Below are 22081 nucleotides of genomic sequence, written 5' to 3' on the forward strand. Positions count from 1 at the left end.
AATAAGTCACAGGCATGCAAAGTACCGCATAGGGAATATAGTCAGTAATATTGTAATAATGTTGCACGGTGACGTGGTAACTATACTCGTGGTAAGCACTATGCAATTGTCAAATCACTATGTTGTGCACCCGAAATTAATCTAATATTGTATGTCAACTATACTTTAAACACAAAACACAAATAATCCAATTAAAAATAATTTTTAAAATTATAAAAACTTTTTGAGAAGATAAAAAAGGACCCCGACCTAACTGGAGTTGCCCCAAACCCTGATGTAGAAAGGGCACACCATAATAGAAGGCTTCTGCACAACCAAGGAAATCATCAACAAAACAAAGTTGGGAGAAGAAAGGGCACCTTCTGGAGTAAGGGTGAGCTTTCTCTCACCCATCCTCTCCTGGGGCCACCATTCCTTTCAAAGTCAGGCATCATTCCTACCCTTTCATGAATCTTCCCCTGACTCCCTCAGTAGGTAAGGGATTTCATCCTCCTCTAAACTCCTGACTCCTAATTAAAGACAACTAATGTGCTGCGAAATTGGGTGACATCTTGAGTCATCTTTTGTACTGAGCTTACTTCTGTGTTTGGCTTAATACGGACGTTTGGCCAGATGAGGGCAGATAGAGAAGAGCTGGGATTAAAATCCCAGGCTCTGATCCTTTCTAGCTGGGTAGCTCTCCCTCTCTAGCTGAAAACCTTCCCACGTGGCTCCATGAAGACTTGATTTGGTCAGAAAAGCCACTGTTTGAGTTAAGACATTGAACCTACAACAGCTGAAGAGCTCTGATGGCCGATGCCTGCTTAGGAGGCAGGCCTGGAAGCCACAGGCTCCCCAGTTCACCCCGACCCCGTTGCACACCAGATAGCAGAACCCCTCTTTCCTAGAGGACGAGGGACCCGCAGCAGGCTGAGGCACCAGCCTTACAAAACCCTCAGCTGGGGTTCTAGGCCCTCGCCCCTAATAAAACTAGAGAAAGCAGCAGTGCGGAGCATGGGAAGGAGCTAAGTGGGGGACGAGAAGGGAGGCAGGCTCTCGGGCACCCGCCACCTGTTGCAACCTGACATCAGACTCCCCCTGGGGGGCAGAGCGGGTCTCCCAGCCCCGAGGCCTTGTCCTCGGAGGATCCAGCTGTGAAGCCCCCTCCGCCAGGTCCCCGTCTTTCCCCTGGGGCCAGCCCCAAATCGTCGGCCTCTACCCCCAGGAGCCTGCCCCTCCCACTCCACCCCCTCCTCCCCCACCTTCCTGCCCACGCATTTGCCTGGGTCGAGGGTGGCAGGAAGGGAGGTGCTGGGCACCGGCCGTGAAGAGCAACTCCCCACCTCTCCCTGGGAGAGCCCGCACCCAGGCTGCGTCCGGCACAGGCCCGACGGCCCCCGCCATGCACCCCACCGAGCCCAGGAGCCCCAGCCCCGAGACGGCGTCCTGGGACTACTTGGGGTCCGGCGCCCTGGAGGAGCTGGAGCCGTGCCTGGCCCCGGACCTGCCCTACGGCTACGCCTACATCCCCGCGCTCTACCTGGCGGCCTTCGTGGTGGGCCTGCTGGGCAACGCCTTCGTGGTGTGGCTGCTGGCCGCGCGGCCTGGCCCGCGGCGCCTCGTGGACACCTTCGTGCTGCACCTGGCGGCCGCCGACCTGGGCTTCGTGCTCACGCTGCCGCTGTGGGCGGCGGCGGCGGCGAGCGGCGGCCGCTGGCCCTTCGGCGAGGGCCTCTGCAAGCTCAGCGGCTTCGCGCTGGCCGGCACGCGCTGCGCAGGCGCGCTGCTGCTGGCGGGCCTGAGCGTGGACCGCTACCTGGCGGTGGTGAAGCTGCTCGACGCGCGGCCCCTGCGCACCCCGCGCTGCGCGCTGGCCGTCTGCTGCGGCGTGTGGGCCGTGGCGCTCCTGGCCGGCCTGCCCTCCCTGGCCTACCGGGGGCTGCAGCCCCTCCCCGGCGGCGGGGGCAGCCAGTGCGGGGAGGAGCCCTCCGACGCCTTCCAGGGCCTGAGCCTGCTGGTGCTGCTGCTCACCTGCGTGCTGCCCCTGGGCGTCACCCTGGTCTGCTACTGCCGCATCTCCTGCCGCCTGCGCCGGCCGCCGCACCTGGGCCGGGCCCGGAGGAACTCGCTGCGCATCATCTTCGCCGTCGAGAGCGCGTTCGTGGGCTCCTGGCTGCCCTTCGGCGCCCTGCGGGCCGTCTTCCACCTGGCGCGCCTGGGGGCGGTGCCGCTGCCCTGCGGCCTGCTGCTGGCGCTGCGCTGGGGCCTCAGCATCGCCACCTGCCTGGCCTTCGTCAACAGCTGCGCCAACCCGCTCATCTACCTGCTGCTGGACCGTTCGTTCCGCGCCCGGGCCTGGCGCGGAGTCTGCTTGCGCGCCGACCGCCCGGCGCGCAGGGGCAGCTCGGTGTCCTCGCTCTGCAGGGACGACAGCTCAGTGTTCCGGAGTCCGGCCGGCAGCTGGGAGCGAGCCCGGCCGGCGAACGCTGGCTCGGCAGTGCCGTAGCCGCCCCGGCCCGGTGGAGGTGGCGGCCCCGGAGCCCGCGGGGGGACGAGACCCGCGGGAGTGCGTGGGGGGTGGGGGTGGGGGTGGTGCCGGCTTCCCCAGACATGCCTTCTCTGCTGGCTGCGGGCCGCCCCAGCCGGCGCTGCCTGGACTCCCAGGGTCTCCTTCATTAGCTTTCTCAGAACCTCAGCGCCTTTTGAACTCTCTCCCACCCCCGCCCCCAAACCAGTCTGCTGAGACCAGCTGTTCTCTCAGCCCAGTGGGCGTGGGGGGGGGGCGTAATTTTCTCCAGTCCAATAAAGGTCCCCAAGAGTGACTGTTGTCTCCGGCTATGCTTTCTCTGAACCCCTACAAATAGCTACTACCTTCTGAGAAATACCTTCTCGAAGTCAGACTCTCTGGCCCTCTCATTCTCCAAAATTTCTATAGAATATGGGAATCGACAGCCCTTTCGTACTTAGTCATCTTTGTAGCTGTCCTTGCTGTATCATTAGTCACTATCCGTTGAGACTTTCATTTTCAAAGCTCACCAAAGCCATGGGAACCAGCCCCAGCGTGAGCTGCCCAGTTTATCCCTCCGGACAATTTCCCTACATGTGCTTGGCCTGCCCTGGTTTTGTATCTTCTCTCCATTCCCACGAAGCTGAAGGACTCACCCTGGAAAGTATCTCGGCCCTTCCCTCTGGACAGAAGATTCTGAAATCGTTCACCAGAGTCTCTGTCACTTGGCCAGGGACACCAGAACCTCTTGCATCAGTTCACCTTTCTCAATAAACACTGTCGCTAGCCTGAATCTGACAACCGTGTCTTTTTTTACTTGAGCAATGGGAGCGAAATGAGCATCGGGAGGCAAATCCAATACTGCGCCAGACAAAATTCAAGCCAGTAGCTGAGGCTGCCCTCAGGATGATCAGAATTTGGTGTGAGGTCAAAGACCTGTACCACCTGTGGGTGCAGTAATCCTACAGAAAGGCAGCAAATCATTTACTGTTATTATTTCAATTTTTTAAAAATGTTTACATTTATTTATTTTTGAGAGACAGTACAAGAGGGGGAGGGGCAGAGAGAGACGGAGACACAGAATCCAAAGCAGGATCCAGGCTCCGAGCTGTCAGCACAGAGCCCGACGTGGGGCTCGAACTCACAAACTGGGAGATCATGACCTGAGCCGAAGTCAGACGCTCAGCCGGCTGAGCCACCCAGGTGCCCATTTACTCTTATTAGTTTAAAGGACGTTTCACATTTTGAAGGTTACGGGGAGAATAAAAACAGATTTAAGAGCATCTGCCAGCCAGGTGTCACTTGAAAAAGGGTATCTGTCAATGTGATATTTTAAGTATGTATTGGGCATTTTTTCCTATCCTTTTTGGGCCTATCCATTTTCTGACTATAACTTACCCCTTGGGGTTTCTGGAGGGTTTGGAAATTCGGTGTGTATACTTTTGATTTAAGGGGATTTGGCCTAAAGAAACGTTAGTCGGGGCAGGGAAAGGAATGTAATTCTTGAAAACCACCTCCCAGCCAGATCCCCAGCAGGCCAATCATAAAGTTGTAGGCTCTGGGGGCAGTGTCCACTCAGATCGGCACGGCAGTGTGAGGTTGGGTCTGTATCCTGGGCATTCCTTCTCAAGCTTCTTAACCCCCTACCTAATACCTGCATTTGCGTTCAGCATTTGGGGCTGTTGGATTAGAGCGCATTGGATGTCACACTCCACCTTGACCCCGCCTGTCAGCTGCCCCTAGCAGGTGAGGCTGTTAAGAAACGTCAACCACATTCCTCCCACATACCCAGAGAGTCACGAGCCTTGCAGCCTGTGGGGTTGCTGGTGCCAGTGGGACAAATTTCAGACACACTAAGGTTTAAGAACCCAAGTATATCATGGCTCTTCTCATCCTCACCGTTCCTCTCTGGGCAAGAAATTATTCTGTGTCATACGGTGGGGCTGCAGGATGGGGAAGCCGGCTCTCATCTGGGTCTGCATGTGGCAAAACGTCCAACGACAAGTGTTCTGAGTGAGTCCCCACCTCCACTCCTGCCAATTTACTTCTCCTGATTTACCAGTTGAGCTCCCTGAAGGCAGGCAGGAAGAAGGCTTCTCCATGCCTGAGTGAGTTTTCATAGCCCCTCCTCCAGGAATTATTGAAACTCAATGTTTCTCTCCCACTGCAGAACTATGGCTGACGGGGAGAGAAAGTTCTCTCCCGTCGTTTGGGTAGGTCACCGAATTAGTCTGCCACGTGTCCCTTGGCAATTTTCTTCTATACTCAGTCAGGAATGAAAGGGGACCAGTAAGCTTCCAGTTGCTACTGAGACAGATGAGGCACAGGTTCAGGAAAGAACGGGTTAAATAAGTACTCCCACACAGATTGCTGGGAGGTGTGTAAGTGGCAGATTCTTTTAGAAAGTAATTTGTCAGTTGGGGGGCCTGGATGGCTCAGTCAGTTAAGACTCTGATTCTTAATTTTGGCTCAGATCACGAACTCTGGGTTCGTGAGATCGAGCCCCCGGATGGGCTCCACGCTAAGCGTGGAACCTGCTTGGGATTCTCTCTCTCTCCCTCTCTCTCCACTCCTCCCACACTTAGGTGCACGGACACACTCTCTCAAAAAAAAAAAAAAAATTAAGGGCAGTCCTACTTAAAAAAAGAAGTAAGCAATTTGTCAATCAATATCCCCAGCTTTAAAAATATTCATATCCCATCCCCCCAAAATGTTCATTCCTTTTACCCTGTGCTTTCTTGTCTGCCACTCTCTTCTAAGCCAGTACTCCTGAATAAAACAAGTTTGATGCACTGAGTTCTAAGACATTCTGAAAGACTTACGCCGGAAAGAAACAACCTGAATGTTCAACAGTGGTGTAATGCCCTCGTTAGTATATGGGACTGCTATGCAAATTTTAAGATGTTGCTTTAATGTCAGATTGGAAAATGTTGACAGTAAATGAAAAGAAGGTAACAGGTAACCTGGGTGGCTCAGTCAGTTGAACGTCCAGCTTCGTCATCATCACATGGTTCTCGGGGGTTTGAGCCCCGCATCAGACTCACTGCTGTCAGCGCAGAGCCCTCTTCAGATCCTCTGTCCCCATCTCTCTGCCCCTCCGTCCACCCCCCTCTCAAAAATAAATAAACATTAAAAAAAAAAAAGAAATTTAGGGGCACCTGGGTGGCTTAGTCACTTAAGCATCCAACTTGAGTTCAGGTCGTGATCTCGTGGTCCATGAGTTTAAGCCCCGCGTCGGGCTCTGTGCTGACAGCTCAGAACCTGGAGCCTGCTTCAGATTCTGTGTCTCCCTCTCTCTCTGCCCCTCCCCTGCTCGCGCTCTATCTCTCCTTCTCGAAAATAAATAAAAAACATTTAAAAATATATATTTAAAAAAAGGTGACAAAATTACTCGCGTTAAATACCCCCACACTTCAAGCTAAATAATTGTTAGCATTGGTTTTGTTGAAGCAAGACATTACGTGCCACAAAGTCCTCTGGATAAAAACTATCTTTCGCTTTTTTCTTTCTTTAGCACAAGTTTTAAGCATCATAGGTATGTTTCTTTCCTCTTGGTGCTAAGGTGAGAAATGTCATCTATTTTAATTTTTGGTTCATTGTTTGTCTCTCCCATCAGAATATGGGCTCCGTAGCGGAAGGAGTTTGTCTGCTTTATTTAGTGCTGTATCCCCAGTGCCTGGAACACCGCCGGGCATGCGGTAGGCGCTCATGAACTGCCTGTCGAAGGAATGCTCATCAGAACCACATCGCGGTATAAAATAATATGATGCACTGTGAAGAGGAAGAGGAAGCTTATTGCATTTTATGTATGTTTGAGAAAAGGGTACACAAGAAAGCGTAGAGAATTCAATAAATGTTAGCAGTGATTGTGTCAAAGTAAGGGAATTGCAGATTCTTTCTCTCCTCCCTCTCTTCATTCTTGAAATTTTCTATAACCTTTTTTTTAAGGGCAGTTGTCAAAGGGCTGTGAAACCGCTGATGCGCTGGGGCTAAAGTCAGCCTGGGTCCGGTCTCCCACTGTCCCAGCTGGCCGCCCGTCCTGAGGTATCTCTCCGCCTCAGGAGCCTCACTTTCTTCATCTGAAGGATGGAGATGATCATGTCTGCTTGGGCCGCCTGGTAGATTAAAGGAAATCATGTTCTTGACAGTACTTTGCAAGCTGTGGTGTTTTAGACAAACAAACCACAGGAGCCCCGCCCTTGGGATTGTCTTGTTCCAGGCCCGGCTGCCCCCTTCCCGTCCCCGTCCCCACCGCCCCCACCCAGGCCCTCGCTCTCGTCCTCTCTGTGGAGACAAGAAGGGTGGAGCTGCTCTGGGTTTTTAAAAGGTCAGCATCAACTATACTCACATGAAAAAAAATATATTAAAAAAAAAAAAGGTCAGCACCTGGTCAAAGCCTGGGCACATGGGCTGTGTGTGATTCTGATTTCATTCTTGTGACTAATTCTGGGCTTTTTTTTTTTTTTTTTTTTTTTGGTACCTCCTTTGACCCCAGGGTTCTTTCTCAGGGCACAGTGTGGGAACCCAGGGCCTCCCGGGGTGATGAGTGATCTGGGGAGTTCAGAAGAATGGCAGAGTTGGCAAAGCTGTACTTGGTGATATGACTCACCCCCGTGTCACCCCCCCCCATGTCACTCTGGGGGTAAAGAGAGGGCTCTGGACACTTGTGAGGACATCTCAGGTGGCAGAGTTTATCAGATCTAAATCCCTCCCTTACCCAGACTGAGTGGCCGGCAGGAAGCTCCCTACCACCCCTGCTGGGCATCGAGCCCTCCAGCCTCAGTCCAGTGGGGAGAATGACGGAAAGACCCACAGCCAAAGGAGCAGGGAATGTTTGGTAAGTGAGAGGAAAAGAGGAAGCAAAGACGTGAAATCACTCTTCCTCGTCATTATCATCAAAGTCAAAAAGTGTTTATTGGGTGTGTAATTAATCACATCTTCCACGAGAGTGGACTGTGCCTGAGATTCACATTTACTCCATCGCAGTAACTTAGAGCTAGAGACCCATTTTCTCCGTTCTAAGAAGACACTGAGGATCAGAGGTGAAAGTCACTTGCTTAAGGTAATAATAACACCACTTAGGTCTCTGTAACACATCATAAATTTTTAAAAAGCACAAACACATGATTTCATCAATTATTGTGACCCCGAAGCAAGCGGGAACGATTAGCTCCACTGTATCGATGATGAAACTGACAAGTAAAGAGGCTTGGTCAAGGTCACAGAGAAGCAAACATCGCAGCTCAAACCTTTGTTTAACTCTCCTGCCCTCTCTTCCCCTGCCATCCCGCCCGTGTGAGACCCAAAGAGATGATCTCTCCATTCTGAACCCAGTCATACTCAGTGACTCCCTGACCCAGGCTCTCTCTTAAAAATTTTAAGAGTTTCCAAGACAAACACCATTTGATTTCACTTAGATGGGGGATCGAAAAAATAAGGCAAATGAATAAGCAAACAAAAAGCAGACTCACGCCTAGAAATACACAGAACAAAATGGTGATTGCTCGAGGGACGGGGGGGTGCACAAAACAGGTGAAGGGGAGTGCGAGATACAGGCTTCCAGTTACAGAATGAATAAGTCACGAGAATAAAAAGTACAGTATAGGAAATATAGTCAATGATATTGTAATAGTGTTGTATGGTGACAGACGGTAGCTATACTCTTGGTGAGCACAGCATAACCTATAGAGTTTTTGAATCACTGTTGTGCACCCAAAATTAATGTAACATTGTGCATCAGCTATACTCAAATTTTTTTTTAATTTTTAAGAGTTTTCCTCTAATCGTCAAGTTTTCCCCTAATTTCCCTTGATTATTAATCACAGGTTCTTTATTAATAAAAATGGATATTACAGAAAACATAAAGGTAAAAATGAAAAACACCCATTATTACACCATGAAGAGACACCTTAGAATATTTTTCTATGCAGATGATAATACAGATGTGCCCCCTTTTTTTTTTTCAGCTAAATTGGGGACAATCTACATGAGACCAAAGATTACTGTGTTCCCAAGTGTATAATCAGTGCCTGGCACAAAATTGGGACTCAGTAACTATATGTGGAATGTATATCATATACATTATTTTGGTGTCAAAATGATGTATATGATATACATTTTTAATTTATAATATAAAATTTATAATATAATTTTTTTAATTGAGTAGGCTCTACACCCAATGTGGGGCTTAAACTTACGACCCTGAGATTAAGAGTCACAAGCTCTACCAACTGAGCCAGCCAAGCACCAATGTATACATTATTTTGTAGCCTGCTTTCTTCACTTAGCAATATGCTATATTTTATATCATTAGATATTTTTCTAAAACACGTTTTTAAGGTAACATTACATCAATATACGAAATAAAACCTCATTCGTGTAACCAAGCCCCTAATCTTTTTTTATTACGTTTATTTATTTGTTTAGTAGTCTCTATACCCAACATGGGGTTTGAACTCACGACCCCAAGATCAAGAATCACATGCTCTTCTTACTGAGTCAGCCGGGAGTCCCTAAGCCCCTAATCTTGTTTCAAGTTTTCACCCTTATAAATAATTCTATGATGAACATCCTTGTACAAAGATTTTTATAACAAACTTTTATTCATTTCTTAGGACAAATTCCTAGAAGTGAAAGTATTCATCAAAGATTATAAACAGTTTGAGACTTTTGGTACGTTGTGCCAAATTGTTGAAAAATTTATATTCTCTCTAGAGGTGTAGGCATTATTATTTTAAAAAATATTTTGTCAGTTTGGTTTCCACCAAACTTTGAAAGAATATGCCATCTTATTGTATTATTCCAAAGACTTTTTATACATAATGTGTGATCACAACATCCCTCTGAAGATGTTAAAATAACAGCTAATATTTACTGAGCACATACTATATGAGAGGCATCGAGCTAAAGGTTATATATATTGTCTTATTTATCCTCACAACAACTTTATGAGGTATAGAATCTTTTGTCCCTGTTCTACAGACTAAAGAGTTGAGTCTCGTTGAGTTTATGTAACTTGCGCAAGTATCTTCTCTAAAGAGCTTGTACTATTATCCCCATTTTACAGATGGAGGAACTAAAGTCCCAAGAGGTTTGATGACTTGCCGGGGTCACACACACACAGCAGAACACAAATCCCATGCATCCTGGACCACAGCTCAAGTCGGTTTCCATCTTCCACTACTCCTCCAGCACCTGCCTTGCCCTGTTTATCACTAATCAGTACTAAACCAAGGGCACACTGAGGTCAAGGCCACCATTACTGGCCCTGCAGAGAAATCACCCTGCTTCTGTTATCAAAGATCAGTGGTTAATTGATGGCTAATTTAATGTGTCAACTTGACTGGGCCACGAGGTGCCCAGACATTTGGTCAAATATTATTCTGAGTGTGTCCCTAGGTGTGTATGAGATTAATATTTGAATCAACAGACTCGGTACAGAGGGTTGCCCTCCCCGAGGTGGGGTGGGGGGGCCTCACCCAATCCATCGAAGGCCTGAAGAGAACCAAAAGACTGAGTAAGAGGGAATTTATTCTCTGCCGTCTGAGCTGCGACATCAGTCTTCTTCCTGCGGACTCAGACTGGGTTTGAACTTACATTATCGACTCTCTCGGGTCTCCAGCTTGCCAGCTGCAGATCTTGGGACTTCTCAGCCTCCACAGGGGTGTGGGCCAATTTCTTATAATAAATGTCTTTAGAGATAGATGGATAGATAGATGGGTGGATTTAGAGACAGATCTATAAATAGACATAGAACTATATCTCTTCTGTTGGTTCTGTCTCTTTGGAGAACCCAGACTACTATAATCAGGGTCCTCTCACTAGGGAGAACTTGGGCATCTGACTGAGAGGGTGAATGGGGCTCTTCACAGATGTGCTGAGGTAAGGGGTCCAAATGGGAGAAACAGTGCGAAAACCCACCATGTTGCCTGCATAGTCCTAACTGGCAAGCGAAAGTGGAGGGGCTTGGCCTTGGTGGGCAGCAAAGCCTGAAGTGCAGACCCGAGACAACGGCTGCCAGCGTCTGGTAGAGGCTGTGGTTTGCCCCAGGGAGATGTGCTAGACACAGGGTGATTAATCTCACTCACCCTGCTCTGAAAATGACTGTCTTCATGATGTGCATGCTCACATCCCCTCTCTAATCCAATATGTCTCTTCACTGCAGCCCCCGAACCCCCCAAAGCGAGAAGGTCATGCCTTATACTAGCCCCATACTGGGCCCTATGCACACAAAGACACAACATACTATGTAGGTCACAAGGCTTGCTGAATTTCTATCTTTTTAAACAAAATCTTGGAGGTTTTTTTTTTTTTTTATAACCTATAGCTCCAAATCTTCTCAGGTTTCATTTTTTAAGTTCTTATTACCATAAAGAGAGAAAATGTCATATTAAGAGTAAAATAACTCCAGACCCTCCACCCTAATCGCAGTAATTTTCTTGTTTGCACATTCTCTTCCCGAGCCCTTCTCTATCATGGTCACATTTTACATTGCTGTTACTCATGAGGCATTCTGGTGTTTGGGGGTTGTTGTCACTGTTGGGTGTTTTTTGTGTTTTGTTTTGTTTTTGCAGAATATACTGTAAACGTTTTTCTCTGCCCCTATGTAGATTTCATAATGGTCGTTTTTGAAGGTTTCCCTCTGTGGGTAAACCACCATGTAACACAACAATCCTCCATATTAGACATTCAACTTGCTCAAAAGCTTTCGCTTTGATAAATACATTGCAGTGAGCAGCTTTCCCATCTAGCTCAGGACTGGTTTTGAACGTCTGTTCCAAACCGAACGAAACTCCCTGACACCTGCTCCCCCTCCTTTAGCCTCTCTCCTTCGCTGCCTTCGTGGGATTCTATCACCTCTTCTGGTCTGTGAGGAGCAGAAACAGGGAAACCCCCTCACCTCAAGAACAGCGGCCATGGACTCATGAACAATGCATTTTGGAAGCACTTTGAAAAGTAGCACAACACATTAGTGGAATGAAGGGCATGTCAGTAGTTGTTTATTATTATTTTAGACCCTAATGAACCAACGGTGAAAGACAATATAACGTAGGGCTTTAGTCCGTAAACCAGTGCCACTGCCCGCGTTCAAGTTCCAGCTCTGCTTCTCACTTTCTTTGTTACCTGGGTAAGTTATTCAACCCTTTCCACTTCAAAATCCTCATCTGTAAAATGGGAACAATGCTTCTTATGTCATTGGGCATGTGAAGGAGTTAAATGTGTTCAAATAGGAAGCGCTTAGAACTATGTGACACATATTAAGCATCGTATGTTTGCTACGATTATTGGGAGTATAACAAACAATACAAACTATTGTTGACTGGAACTGCACTATACCATGGCTTTGGATTTCTCTTCTCAAATTCATGGACTCAACTCATTTTTATTTTGCATTTATGATGCGCCAGTTAGTAAGCGAGGCCATGGGGCTACAGAAATTAAAGACTTCCAGTCCCTCTACAGAACAACCACCGAAGCTCGAGTCTCTATCCTACACACACAAATAAGATGGGAAATGTGGGCTTACTGGCGTAAAAGAAGGAAATAAAAGCCATGTGGACCGTTAATTGGGGGCAAAATGTTATCTTTCTTCTTTCCTTTTTCTTGGAACTAAAAAGTACACAAAGACTTCTGTCCTATGAATAAGTCACTTTTGTAGATCATTGATTTCCAGAGAATTGGTTGATCACAGTGTCTCTTGAGTGAAAACCTGTGTATAGACCCAGGTTATTCTGTCTTTCAGGGCTGGGAATTTCCTGCTGAGCCCAAAGCATTCCCTGAAATGAGTGGGACTCAGAGACTTATACACAGCAACAGCCTTGCTGAACAACTGTGTCCAGCGGTGGGCAGTCAGCCCTGGATGGGGGTAGGATGAGGGGATCTCTCTGGTCCCTGTCAGACCAAAGATTCCATAGTCCCATGAATACAGGTCCAATCTGTTTTCCAGAGATATATCGAATTTATTACTTTCAAAAATATTTTAAATATTTTATAAAATGCACTCCTCAAAAGGCTGGAAACACATATCCATCATTTAAAAATTAAACAATCAGGGCACCTGGGTGGATCAGTCGGTTAAGTGTCCGACTCCGGCTCAGGTCATGATCTCATGGTTTGTGGATTTGAGCCCCATGTTAGCTGTGTTAACAGCTCGGAGCCTGGAGCCTGCTTCAGATTCTGTGTCTCCTTCTCTCTCTGCCCCTTCCCTACTCGTGCTCTCTCTGCCTCTCTCTCTTAAAAATAAATAAACATTAAAAAAAATTTTTTTAATTAAAGAATCAAAGCAAAACAATCCATACACACACACACACACACACACACACACATACACAAAGGCAACAACTCGATCATGCCATCCATTACCACAACCAATCCCATCAAAAGGAGATCAAGGCAAGACAAACAACTTACATTAGGTCTGAATGTAAAATTCACTTATCAGCCCACTTAATAAATGCTTTTTGACACTTGAAAACCTGTTTCTCTGTGGTCCTACACCAAGAGAAATCCATGCATACATACTCTGGGTACTCTCAGAGGTTCAAGACCTGAAAGACTCCTGACCAGAGCCTGCCAGGGGCTCCCCAGCAGACTGCATGTTATTTTAAACATGCAGTTTTTTTATTTTAAAATATAATATAATAAATTATATTTAAATATAATTAAATTATATTTATATAATTTATAAATATATATAATATATACAATAAATTATATAATATATAATAAATATATATATTTTAAATAAAATATATATAATATATATTATAAATAAAATATAAATATATAATAAATTAAATAAATATAAAATAATAAATATTTTAAAATATAATATAATAAATCACTACAGGCGTCTTTTGGGGGTTTTCTTATATCACAATCTGAATTTGGAAGGTAGGTCAATAAGAAGGTGATTGCTCACATCATAATGCAGTCTACTGGTTTTTAAGAAAAAAATTATTTTATTTCTTTCTTTTATTTTGTGTATTAAAAAATTTTTTTAACGTTTTTATTTATTTATTTTTTTTAAGTTTTTTTTTTAACGTTTATTTATTATTTTTGAGACAGAGGGAGACAGAGCATGAACAGGGGAGGGGCAGAGAGAGAGGGAGACACAGAATCTGAAACAGGCTCCAGGCTCTGAGCTGTCAGCACAGAGGCCAACGCGGGGCTCGAACTCATGGACTCTGAGATATGACCTGAGCCGAAGTCGTACGCTTAACTGACCGAGCCACCCAGGCACCCCACGTTTTTATTTATTTTTGAGAGAAAGAGAGAGAGAGAGAGAAAGAACGAGTAGGGGAGGGCCACAGAGAGGGAGACACAGAATCTGAAGCAGGCTCCAGGCTCTAAGCTGTCAGCACAGAGTCCGATGCAGGGCTCGAACCCATGAGCTGCGAGACTGTGACCTGGGCCAAAGTCGTATGTTCAACCTACTGAGCCACCCAGGTGCCCCACAAAAAAAATATTTTAAATAGAAACAGAAATCACCTTGTGCAACCTCTAAGAAAATGGTTCAGGCAACAATCATTGGTGGGTGCTAAAACCACGAGGCGAGAGCTGGACTATTACAAGATGCTGACGTGGCACCTCAGGGATTAGTTCTCAGTGATAAGAGAGACAACACGATGTGACAACCGAGGATGGTGAGGGTGAGGGTGGAGGATGACGAGGCGGATGGGATGCCCAGCACCACTTGTGAGGTGTTCTTGCCACAAATGATGAGCCGAAATCTATTTAAGCCTTTGCCGCTAATGTCCAGGTTACAGGAAATACGGGGGTCAGGAGTCAGTTAAATGACAATGCGAGGAGGCAAGCAGATAAAACACAGAATGTGGGGCATGAGACAACTGACCTGATTTCAACAAGGCACTGACGTGATAAGAAAAAAATCGGGTGGGGGAAGGGGACCTACACAGGATTAAAAGAGCCAAATGCAAAGTGTAGACCTTACTTGGATCCAGATACAAACGGACCAACTTGAAAAGACCGTGTTGGGACAACTGGGGAGCTTTGAATGTGACTCGGTGTCAGGTGATATTAAGGAGTTATTGTGGTAACAGTCATGTGATTATGTAAGAAAAGTGTCCAGTTTTTTTCATAGATGCGTTCTGAAACATCTACAAGTGATGTCACCATGATTAGGATTTTCTTTAAAATATTTTGCTAAAGGGGCACCTGGGTGGCTCGGTCGGTTAAGCATCGGACTTCGGCTCAGGTCATGGGTTTGAGCCCCACATCGGGGCTCCCCTACTCTGTGCTGACAGCTCAGAGCCTGAAGCCTGCTTCAGATTCTGTGTCTCCCTCTCTCTCTGCCCCTCCCTTGCTCATGCTCTGTGTGTATGTCTCTCTCTCAAAAATAAATAAACATTAAATTAAAAAAAATAAAACAAAATATTTTGCTAAAGAAAAGGTAAACTGAGGAAATATAGGGAAATGTTGATATCAGTAAGTCTAGGTGATAGATAAATGAGAGTTCACTATACTAGACTCTCACTTACGTTGGAAGGTATTCATAATAAAAAGTTTTAAACTATTAATTTTAATTACAGAAATTACACATGAATAAAGAATACATTTTCACAGCAAAAAGTCCACACAGAAATGATAAGTAAAGCTCAACTCCTCTTTGCCCCCCAGTCCCTAGGCCAGACTCCACCCCAGCATTTGGGTGTATAGAGACTATTTTTCAATTTCTTAGCTGCTCCTGCTAGAATCCCAGCTCTCAGCAGTAGGCAAGGATATAAAATAGACATCATCTACTTTCCAGCATCCAAGGCATTTTTGAAGCTTCTTGGACAAACTAACTGGTTTCTCCTCCCTGGTTTCAGCTTTAGGGGGCTTTTTGTCCATCATGAGCACCTAGCTAACCCTGGCTTCAGGATCCTCCATCAGACCCAGCATGGCGTCTTTCAACCATTCCATAGGACCAGCTCAGCCCTCTCTCTCCACCAACCTCCCACAGAGCTATCAAAGCACTGAGAACACATCAGTGCCTGTGTTTATGAACAAATAGATGGAAATGCACTGACCAGGTGCAGAGGGGTTGGGACAAGAACTTTGGGGTGGGAGGTGGGAAGAGGTCACACATCACCGGGCTTATGGACCATTTCAATTGATTTCAACAGCATCGTACCTCAAATTAAACCATCCTCCCTTTAAAATACACCCTTTTCTCTTCCTTTCTCATCATGTGGAGTATTTTAAGAGGAGACAGAGGCGTGAGGTACTAATTTGTTTCTAGTTAATCCATGCCAAGGCCCCAGGCCTGGGCCTGGTCACAGGAGGAAGGTGCCCTTTGAAGCCTCGAGCTGCAAAACCACAGGAAGTGAAACTTGGTCACCAGTAAACAGGTTTGGACCACTGAAGATGTAATTATCATGCAGAAGTTTCTTGCTTTCTTTTTTTTCCCTGAGAGTTGGGTGTGAGGACGAGGAACTTATTTTTCTTTTAAGACGAAGAATGTGGAAAAAAATGTCTCTTAAAAAAATCACTACCTTTCCTTAGGTGCCTACTATGGGCAAAGCATAATGCTAAAAAGCATCTTTAAAAAAATGTTTATTACTTAAAAAAAAAATGTTTAATGAGCCCCAGAGAGAGAAAGAGAGAGAGAGAGGGTGAGGGGCAGAGAGAGGGAGACAGAGGGTCCGAAGAAGGCTCCGCGCTGTCAGGGCAAAGCTCGATGTGGGGCTCAAACCCACGATCTGTGAGATCATGACCTGAGCTGAAGTCAGACGTTCAACCAACTGAGCCACCCAAGCGCTCTAAAAGGCATCTGATCTACACCCCCATTTTATATATGAAGAAACTGAGGCTGTCTGGCTCCAAAACATACTTTTTATGTCTCTCCTAAACTAGGTACCTGAGCTGGTTAATAACCACCTACCTGGCAAAGTGAGGAAAAGGCCCCATGTAGGTCAAGTGCTATTTTGGAGGGCACCTCTATCTCTAGGCCTTTGAGAAAAGCAACCGGTTATTAGAATTCTGATAATAATCCAGCCCCAATGACAGCCGCAGGCACCGCCACCCCACCCTCTACCTTTCCCGCCACGTCTCCTGTCAGCTGCCCAGTCTTCAGCCTTCCTGAGGTGCAGCTCAGACAGGGGCTGGGCGGCCAGGGGTCTGCTCCCAGGGGCCTGGGAATTCTCTACCACACATAACCCTGCCAGGGAAGAAATGCAGTGGAGACCAGGCTGACAAAGTGTCTTTACTATGTGCCATCTGACTACAAGCAAATATGAGCTTTCTTTGTGGGAACTGGAAGGGGGGGCCGGTGTGGAGAGCTTGGAGCAGAGGCGCCCTCGGGACCCAGGTGTCCTGTCTATCTGGATGCTGCCACATTTGAAAGCCCCCCAAAAGTCACTGCTCTCTCAGCTCTGGTATTTAGCTTTGTATCTTTGTAGTGGTGCTGTTTTTAACACAACTCACTATCTTTTCTTAGTTTCACGTTCTCTGTGGGTCTCTAGAAACAGAAGAGGGGATGGCTAGAGCCCAGGGCCTTCGGGCCTGCTGGGCAGTGGTCCCAGAAGGAAGAGAAAGTAGGCTGGGGACTTGGGGCTTGCAGTGAAGGAGGGGCCAGTCCTGCTCTCCGGAGAGGAAGGGTCCACGTCCTGCACCAGCTGGGCCATAAGAAGCATGGAAGAGTCTCGGGCCAGATTAGAGCCTACAGGCAACTCCACTCTGCCCTCCATCACTTTTGCTCTCAGGATTTTTTTTCTCCAGGGCGCAGGGAAGAAAGACCAGAACGTAGTTGGTCCAGACCCAAGAGCGCTCAACTCTCGCCCCCTGGTGGTCCCACCGGGGAGAGCAAGTTACAACAGGGGCTTGCAGAGTAAGGGACGGGGGAGGAAGGCGGCTCAGAGGCCAGTGCTCTGTACAGGTGCTCAGACATAATCCTGCGGTCCCTGGAATCCTGTGGAAGCCCTCATGGCTAGGAAGGAGAAGCTGGAGAGGAAGGAGTAGAAGGAACGAGAGAAGGCAGAGGAAAGATGAAAGAGAAGAGAGAGAGGAGGCGGGGAGGGTAAGGGGCAGGACCCTGAACACTGTGGAGAGGACCGGGCCGCGTTCAGAAACCAGCTGAGAATTGCTGGCCTGGAGGATGCTGGTGTGGCTTGGGGAAGTGGGTCCTTTCCCATCTCATGCAACTTGGGAGTCTGAGTCCCAGTGATAGGTCTGCCCTGCACTCCAAGCAGCTCCCTAGACTCCGTGTCCCCCAGCCCCAGTTTCTTAAGGGGGTGCTCTTCCCTTGAGGCAGTTAAGTACAGCCGCCTGGCTTGACCCCCGAAGTTGGTCATATGCATTTCCCATAGCTACTCACCTGCCTGCAGCCAGCCTGCGCCCCGTCGAGCGGGTTGTGGCCCACAGAGACAGAGGCAGACGGGCACTGCCCCTCCTGCACCTGCCCCCTGCTGCGAGCTGCAGGATGCGGTCAGGAGAGGAAACGGGGCCTCCGGCTCCGAGTCATTCTGGGGTTTCCAAAGAGCTCCTTGCTGAGGGCATCGACGGGGCACTGTCTGGGCCGCTGAGAATCGACTCATTCTCCTCATCCAGCCCATAGAGGAAGGAGAGGGGGAGGGGAGGATGGACAAGGTGAGCCTCATCCTCTGCTGGGCCTGCGGCCCCGAGGCTGCCTGAGTCAGCAGCACCCGTGGGCAGGGAGAGGTCTGGGGCGAGTCCCCATCCCAGTGTGTGTGGGAGGGCTGTGTGCAGTGCAGAAAGGCAGCCGCCCAGCCCCCGGGAGGCTTTTAGAAGCTACGCCACGGAGATTCCAGCTTGTTCCTCTTTCTCCTCTCCAGCAAGAGCTCAGAGAACTTTTCCCAAGACCCCTCCTCTACCATTTCTCAGGAATAACCACCTGACAGAGATGAACGGTTGCCCCTTCAGCCAAAGTGAGGAGAGGAACGTACTGGGGACTTGACAACCTCTCCCAACTTGCACCCCTTCCCTTCCTTCCATAGGATGAACCAGTCCGTTCCCAGTGAAGGCTCTGGTTTCTGCTTCCAGGACACTTGCTTCCCAAGCCCCGACTTCAGCAGACCCCGTTCAAATCAGCCCCAGGCCCTGTGCTCAGAGCTGTGCAGCAGCAACTCAAACTTCAGCCCAAGGAGGGCAGACACATTTTTCTTGACTCCTTCTGAATAAAAAAAATTTTTAAACGTTTATTTATACGTGAGAGAGACATAGAGACAGAGCAGGAGCAGGGGAGGGGGCGGTAGTGAGAGAGGGAGGCACAGAATGCGAAGCAGGCTCCAGGTTCCAAGCTGTCAGCACAGAGCCCGACGCGGGGCTCAAACCCACATACTGGGAGATCATGACCTGAGCCGAAGTTGGACGCTTAACCGACTGAGCCACCCAGACGCCCCTTGACTCCTTTTGATTTTTTAATAAAAAAGTCAAATGTGTACAAATCAGATTTCGCATAAACATTTGGATTTCCAGCATTTGTTTTTAAAATAGAAGCCCTTTGCTTGCGACATTTGCAGTGACAACCACCTTTGAGACAGAACCTCAGTGTTGGAATGTGCCATAGTCTCTACCACGCCTTTCCATGCTCCCCTCCAGCCACAACACATGCCAAGGCCAAGGTACAAATTGTAGTGGGACAAACTAAATATGGCCATGTTGGAATGCCAGAATTCTTCTACCTGACATACTTCATTCCTTCACTTTATCTGATAGGCCCTTTAGGTGTTTGATGTTTTCCAACCACTGGTTTAGGGCTATGGAATTAGAAAGATCTGTCTTCCAATCCTGCATCAGTCATTTACTGGTTGTGTGACTTCGGGGTGTGTGGGTGGCTCAGTCAGTAAGGCATCCGACTTCTGCTCAGGTCATGATCTCACGGTTCACGGGTTCGGGCCCTGTGTCAGGCTCTGTGCTGACAGCTTGGAGCCTGGAGCCTTCTTCAGGTTCTGTGTCTTCCTCTCTCTCTCTTCCTCCCCTGCTCATGCTCTGTCTTTCTCTCACTCAAAAATAAAATAAAAATTTTAAATGTAAGACAGGAAGCCATCAAAATCCTAGAGGAGGAAGCAGGCAAAAACCTCTTAGACCTCAGCCACGGCAACTTCTTACTCAACATGTCTCCAGAGGCAAGGGAAACAAAAGCCAAAATGAACTACTGGGACCTCATCAAAATAAAAAGCTTCTGCACAGCAAAGGAAACAATCAGCAAAATTGAAAGGCAACCGACAGAATGGGAGAAGATACTTGCAAGTGACGTGTCGGATAAAGAGTTAGTACCCAAAATCTATAAAGAACTTATCAAACTAAACACCCAAAAAAACAAATAATCCAGTGAAGAAATGGGCAAAAAACATGAACAGACACTTCTCCAAAGAAGACATCCAGATGGCCAACCGACACATGAAAAAATGCTCAACATCACTCATCATCAGGGAAATACAAATCAAAACCACAATGAGATACCACCTCGCACCTGTCAGAATGGCCAACATTAACAATTCAGGCAACAACAGATGCTGGCGAGGATGTGGAGAGAGAGGATCTCTTTCGCAATGCTGGTGGGAATGCAAACTGGTGCAACCACTCTGGAAAACAGTATGGAGGTTCCTCAAAAAACTAAAAATAGAACTACCCTACGACCCAGCAATTGCACTACTAGGCATTTATCCAAGGGATAGAGGTGTGCTATTTCGAAGGGGCACATGCACCCCCATGTTTATAGCAACACTATCAACAATAGCCAAATTATGCAAAGAGCCCAAAGGTCCATCGATGGATGAATGGATAATGAAGATGTGGCATATTTATACAACGGAGTATTACTTGGCAATCAAAAAGAATGAAATCTTGCCATTTGCAACTACGGGGATGGAACTGGAGGGTATTATGCTAAGTGAAATTGGTCAGAGAAAGACAAATACCATATGACTTCACTCATATGTGGAATTTAAGAGACAAAACAGGTGAACATAAGGGAAGGGAAGCAAAAATAATATAAAAGGGAAGGGGACAAAACATAAAAGACATATATAGAGAACAAACAGAGGGTTGCTGGAGGGGTTGTGGGTGGGGGAATGGGCGGAATGGGCAAGGGGCATTAAGGAGGACACTTGTCGGGATGAGCACTGGGTGTCATATGTAGGAGAGGAATCACTGGATTCTACTCCTGAAATCATTATTGCAGCATAGGCTAACTAACTTGGATGTAAATTAAAAAATAATAATTGGGGCGCCTGGGTGGCGCAGTCGGCTAAGCGTCCGACTTCAGCTCAGGTCACGATCTTGCGGTCTGTGAGTTCGAGCCCCGCGTCAGGCTCTGGGCTGATGGCTCGGAGCCTGGAGCCTGCTTCCGATTCTGTGTCTCCTTCTCTCTCTGCCCCTCCCCTCTTCATGCTCTGTGTCTATGTGTCTCTCTGTCTCAAAAATAAATAAACGTTAAAAAAAAATTAAAAAAAAAATAAACAAATTAATTAATTAAATTTAATTTAAATTTAAAAAAAAAGAGAGAGAGAGACTTAACTGGTTGTGTGGCTTTAACGCAATTACTTAGCTTCTCTAGGCGTCAGGTCCCTCATCTCTAAATGAAGATAATAGTACTGCTACAAATCCCCAGCTACAAATTCAGGTTTGCAAGGCACACAGGTCATTTCTTTTCTTTTAAATCAATTTGATTCTGTTCCGGGCCTGCTGGGATGGCAAAAACCGGCTACTTTCTGCAGCAGAATCCTGAAGGTTTAGGGGGATGCCAGAAAGCAGGGTAAGGGCGGACATCTAGATGCTGTAGCCCCCAGGGACCTCTTGTAGCCTGGGCTCCTGCTTCCTGGATGTGTGTGGTGCAAGAGTCTGTCGAGGCTAGAAACTTGGGGCCCAGCATCCCACCTCCCAGCCCTGCTGAGGTCTTGCCGCCTCTGAAGGGCATTGCATGAAGGTCCTTGCTGCTCAGGACACACACCATTTTCTTTCGCGCTCCCAGGCCATCGCACCTTTTTTTCCTGGCTCTCAAAAGCCACCTCGCTGCCCTTGTCCCTGGGGACCCCTGGCACTGTCTCAGCAGGCTTAGGGCTAAGGCCTTTGGGAAGCTTCCACTTTCCACCCAGACAAAAGAGAGGGGTGAATGGGAAGGGAAAAGGAATGCAAATCAATATTTCAGCAAATTGTCCCATTGCATGAGTAATAATAATAATAATGTTTACCTTCATTTTTTTTTAATGTTTATTTATTTTTTTTTTAATTTTTTTTTTCAACGTTTATTTATTTTTCAGACAGAGAGAGACAGAGCACGAACGGGGAGGGGCAGAGAGAGAGGGAGACACAGAATCGGAAACAGGCTCCAGGCTCTGAGCCATCAGCCCAGAGCCCGACGCGGGGCTCAAACTCACGGACCGCGAGATCGTGACCTGGCTGAAGTCGGACGCTTAACCGACTGCACCACCCAGGCGCCCCAATGTTTATTTATTTTTGAGAGAGACAGAGACAGAATGTGAGTGGGTTAGGGTGAGAGAGTGAGGGAGACACAGAACCAGAAGCAGGCTCCAGGCTCCGAGCTGTCAGCACAGAGCCCGACGTGGGGCTTGAACTCACAAGCTGTGAGATCATGACCTGAGCCGAAGTTGGACGCCGACTGAGCCACCCAGG

General features: G+C 47.5%; 1 protein-coding gene and 1 long non-coding RNA gene across 2 annotated transcripts in view; one reads left to right on the forward strand and one right to left on the reverse strand.

Annotated features, from left to right (window-relative positions):
• The first annotated feature begins 683 nt into the window (after nucleotides 1-683).
• On the forward strand, nucleotides 684-2622 carry GPR25 (G protein-coupled receptor 25). Its single transcript, XM_023247599.2, has one exon. The coding sequence runs from the start codon at nucleotides 1382-1384 to the stop codon at nucleotides 2483-2485; it is 1104 nt and encodes a 367-aa protein (XP_023103367.2). The 5' UTR covers nucleotides 684-1381; the 3' UTR covers nucleotides 2486-2622.
• A 3650-nt stretch (nucleotides 2623-6272) lies between these two features.
• The window catches only part of LOC111558359, a 29383-nt gene continuing 13574 nt past the window's right edge, over nucleotides 6273-22081 (reverse strand). The window contains exon 3 of the long non-coding RNA XR_002739148.2: nucleotides 6273-6600. This is a non-coding gene — a long non-coding RNA (uncharacterized LOC111558359). The remainder of the gene's footprint in view (nucleotides 6601-22081) is intronic.

The sequence above is a fragment of the Felis catus genome, chromosome F1, assembly GCF_018350175.1.
Source record: "Felis catus isolate Fca126 chromosome F1, F.catus_Fca126_mat1.0, whole genome shotgun sequence".
Classification (NCBI taxonomy): domain Eukaryota; kingdom Metazoa; phylum Chordata; class Mammalia; order Carnivora; family Felidae; genus Felis; species Felis catus.

Coding starts and splice junctions, on each gene's coding strand:
- GPR25 (XM_023247599.2), top strand. CDS start 1,382: ATGCACCCCACCGAGCCCAGGAGCCCCAGCCCCGAGACGGCGTCCTGG.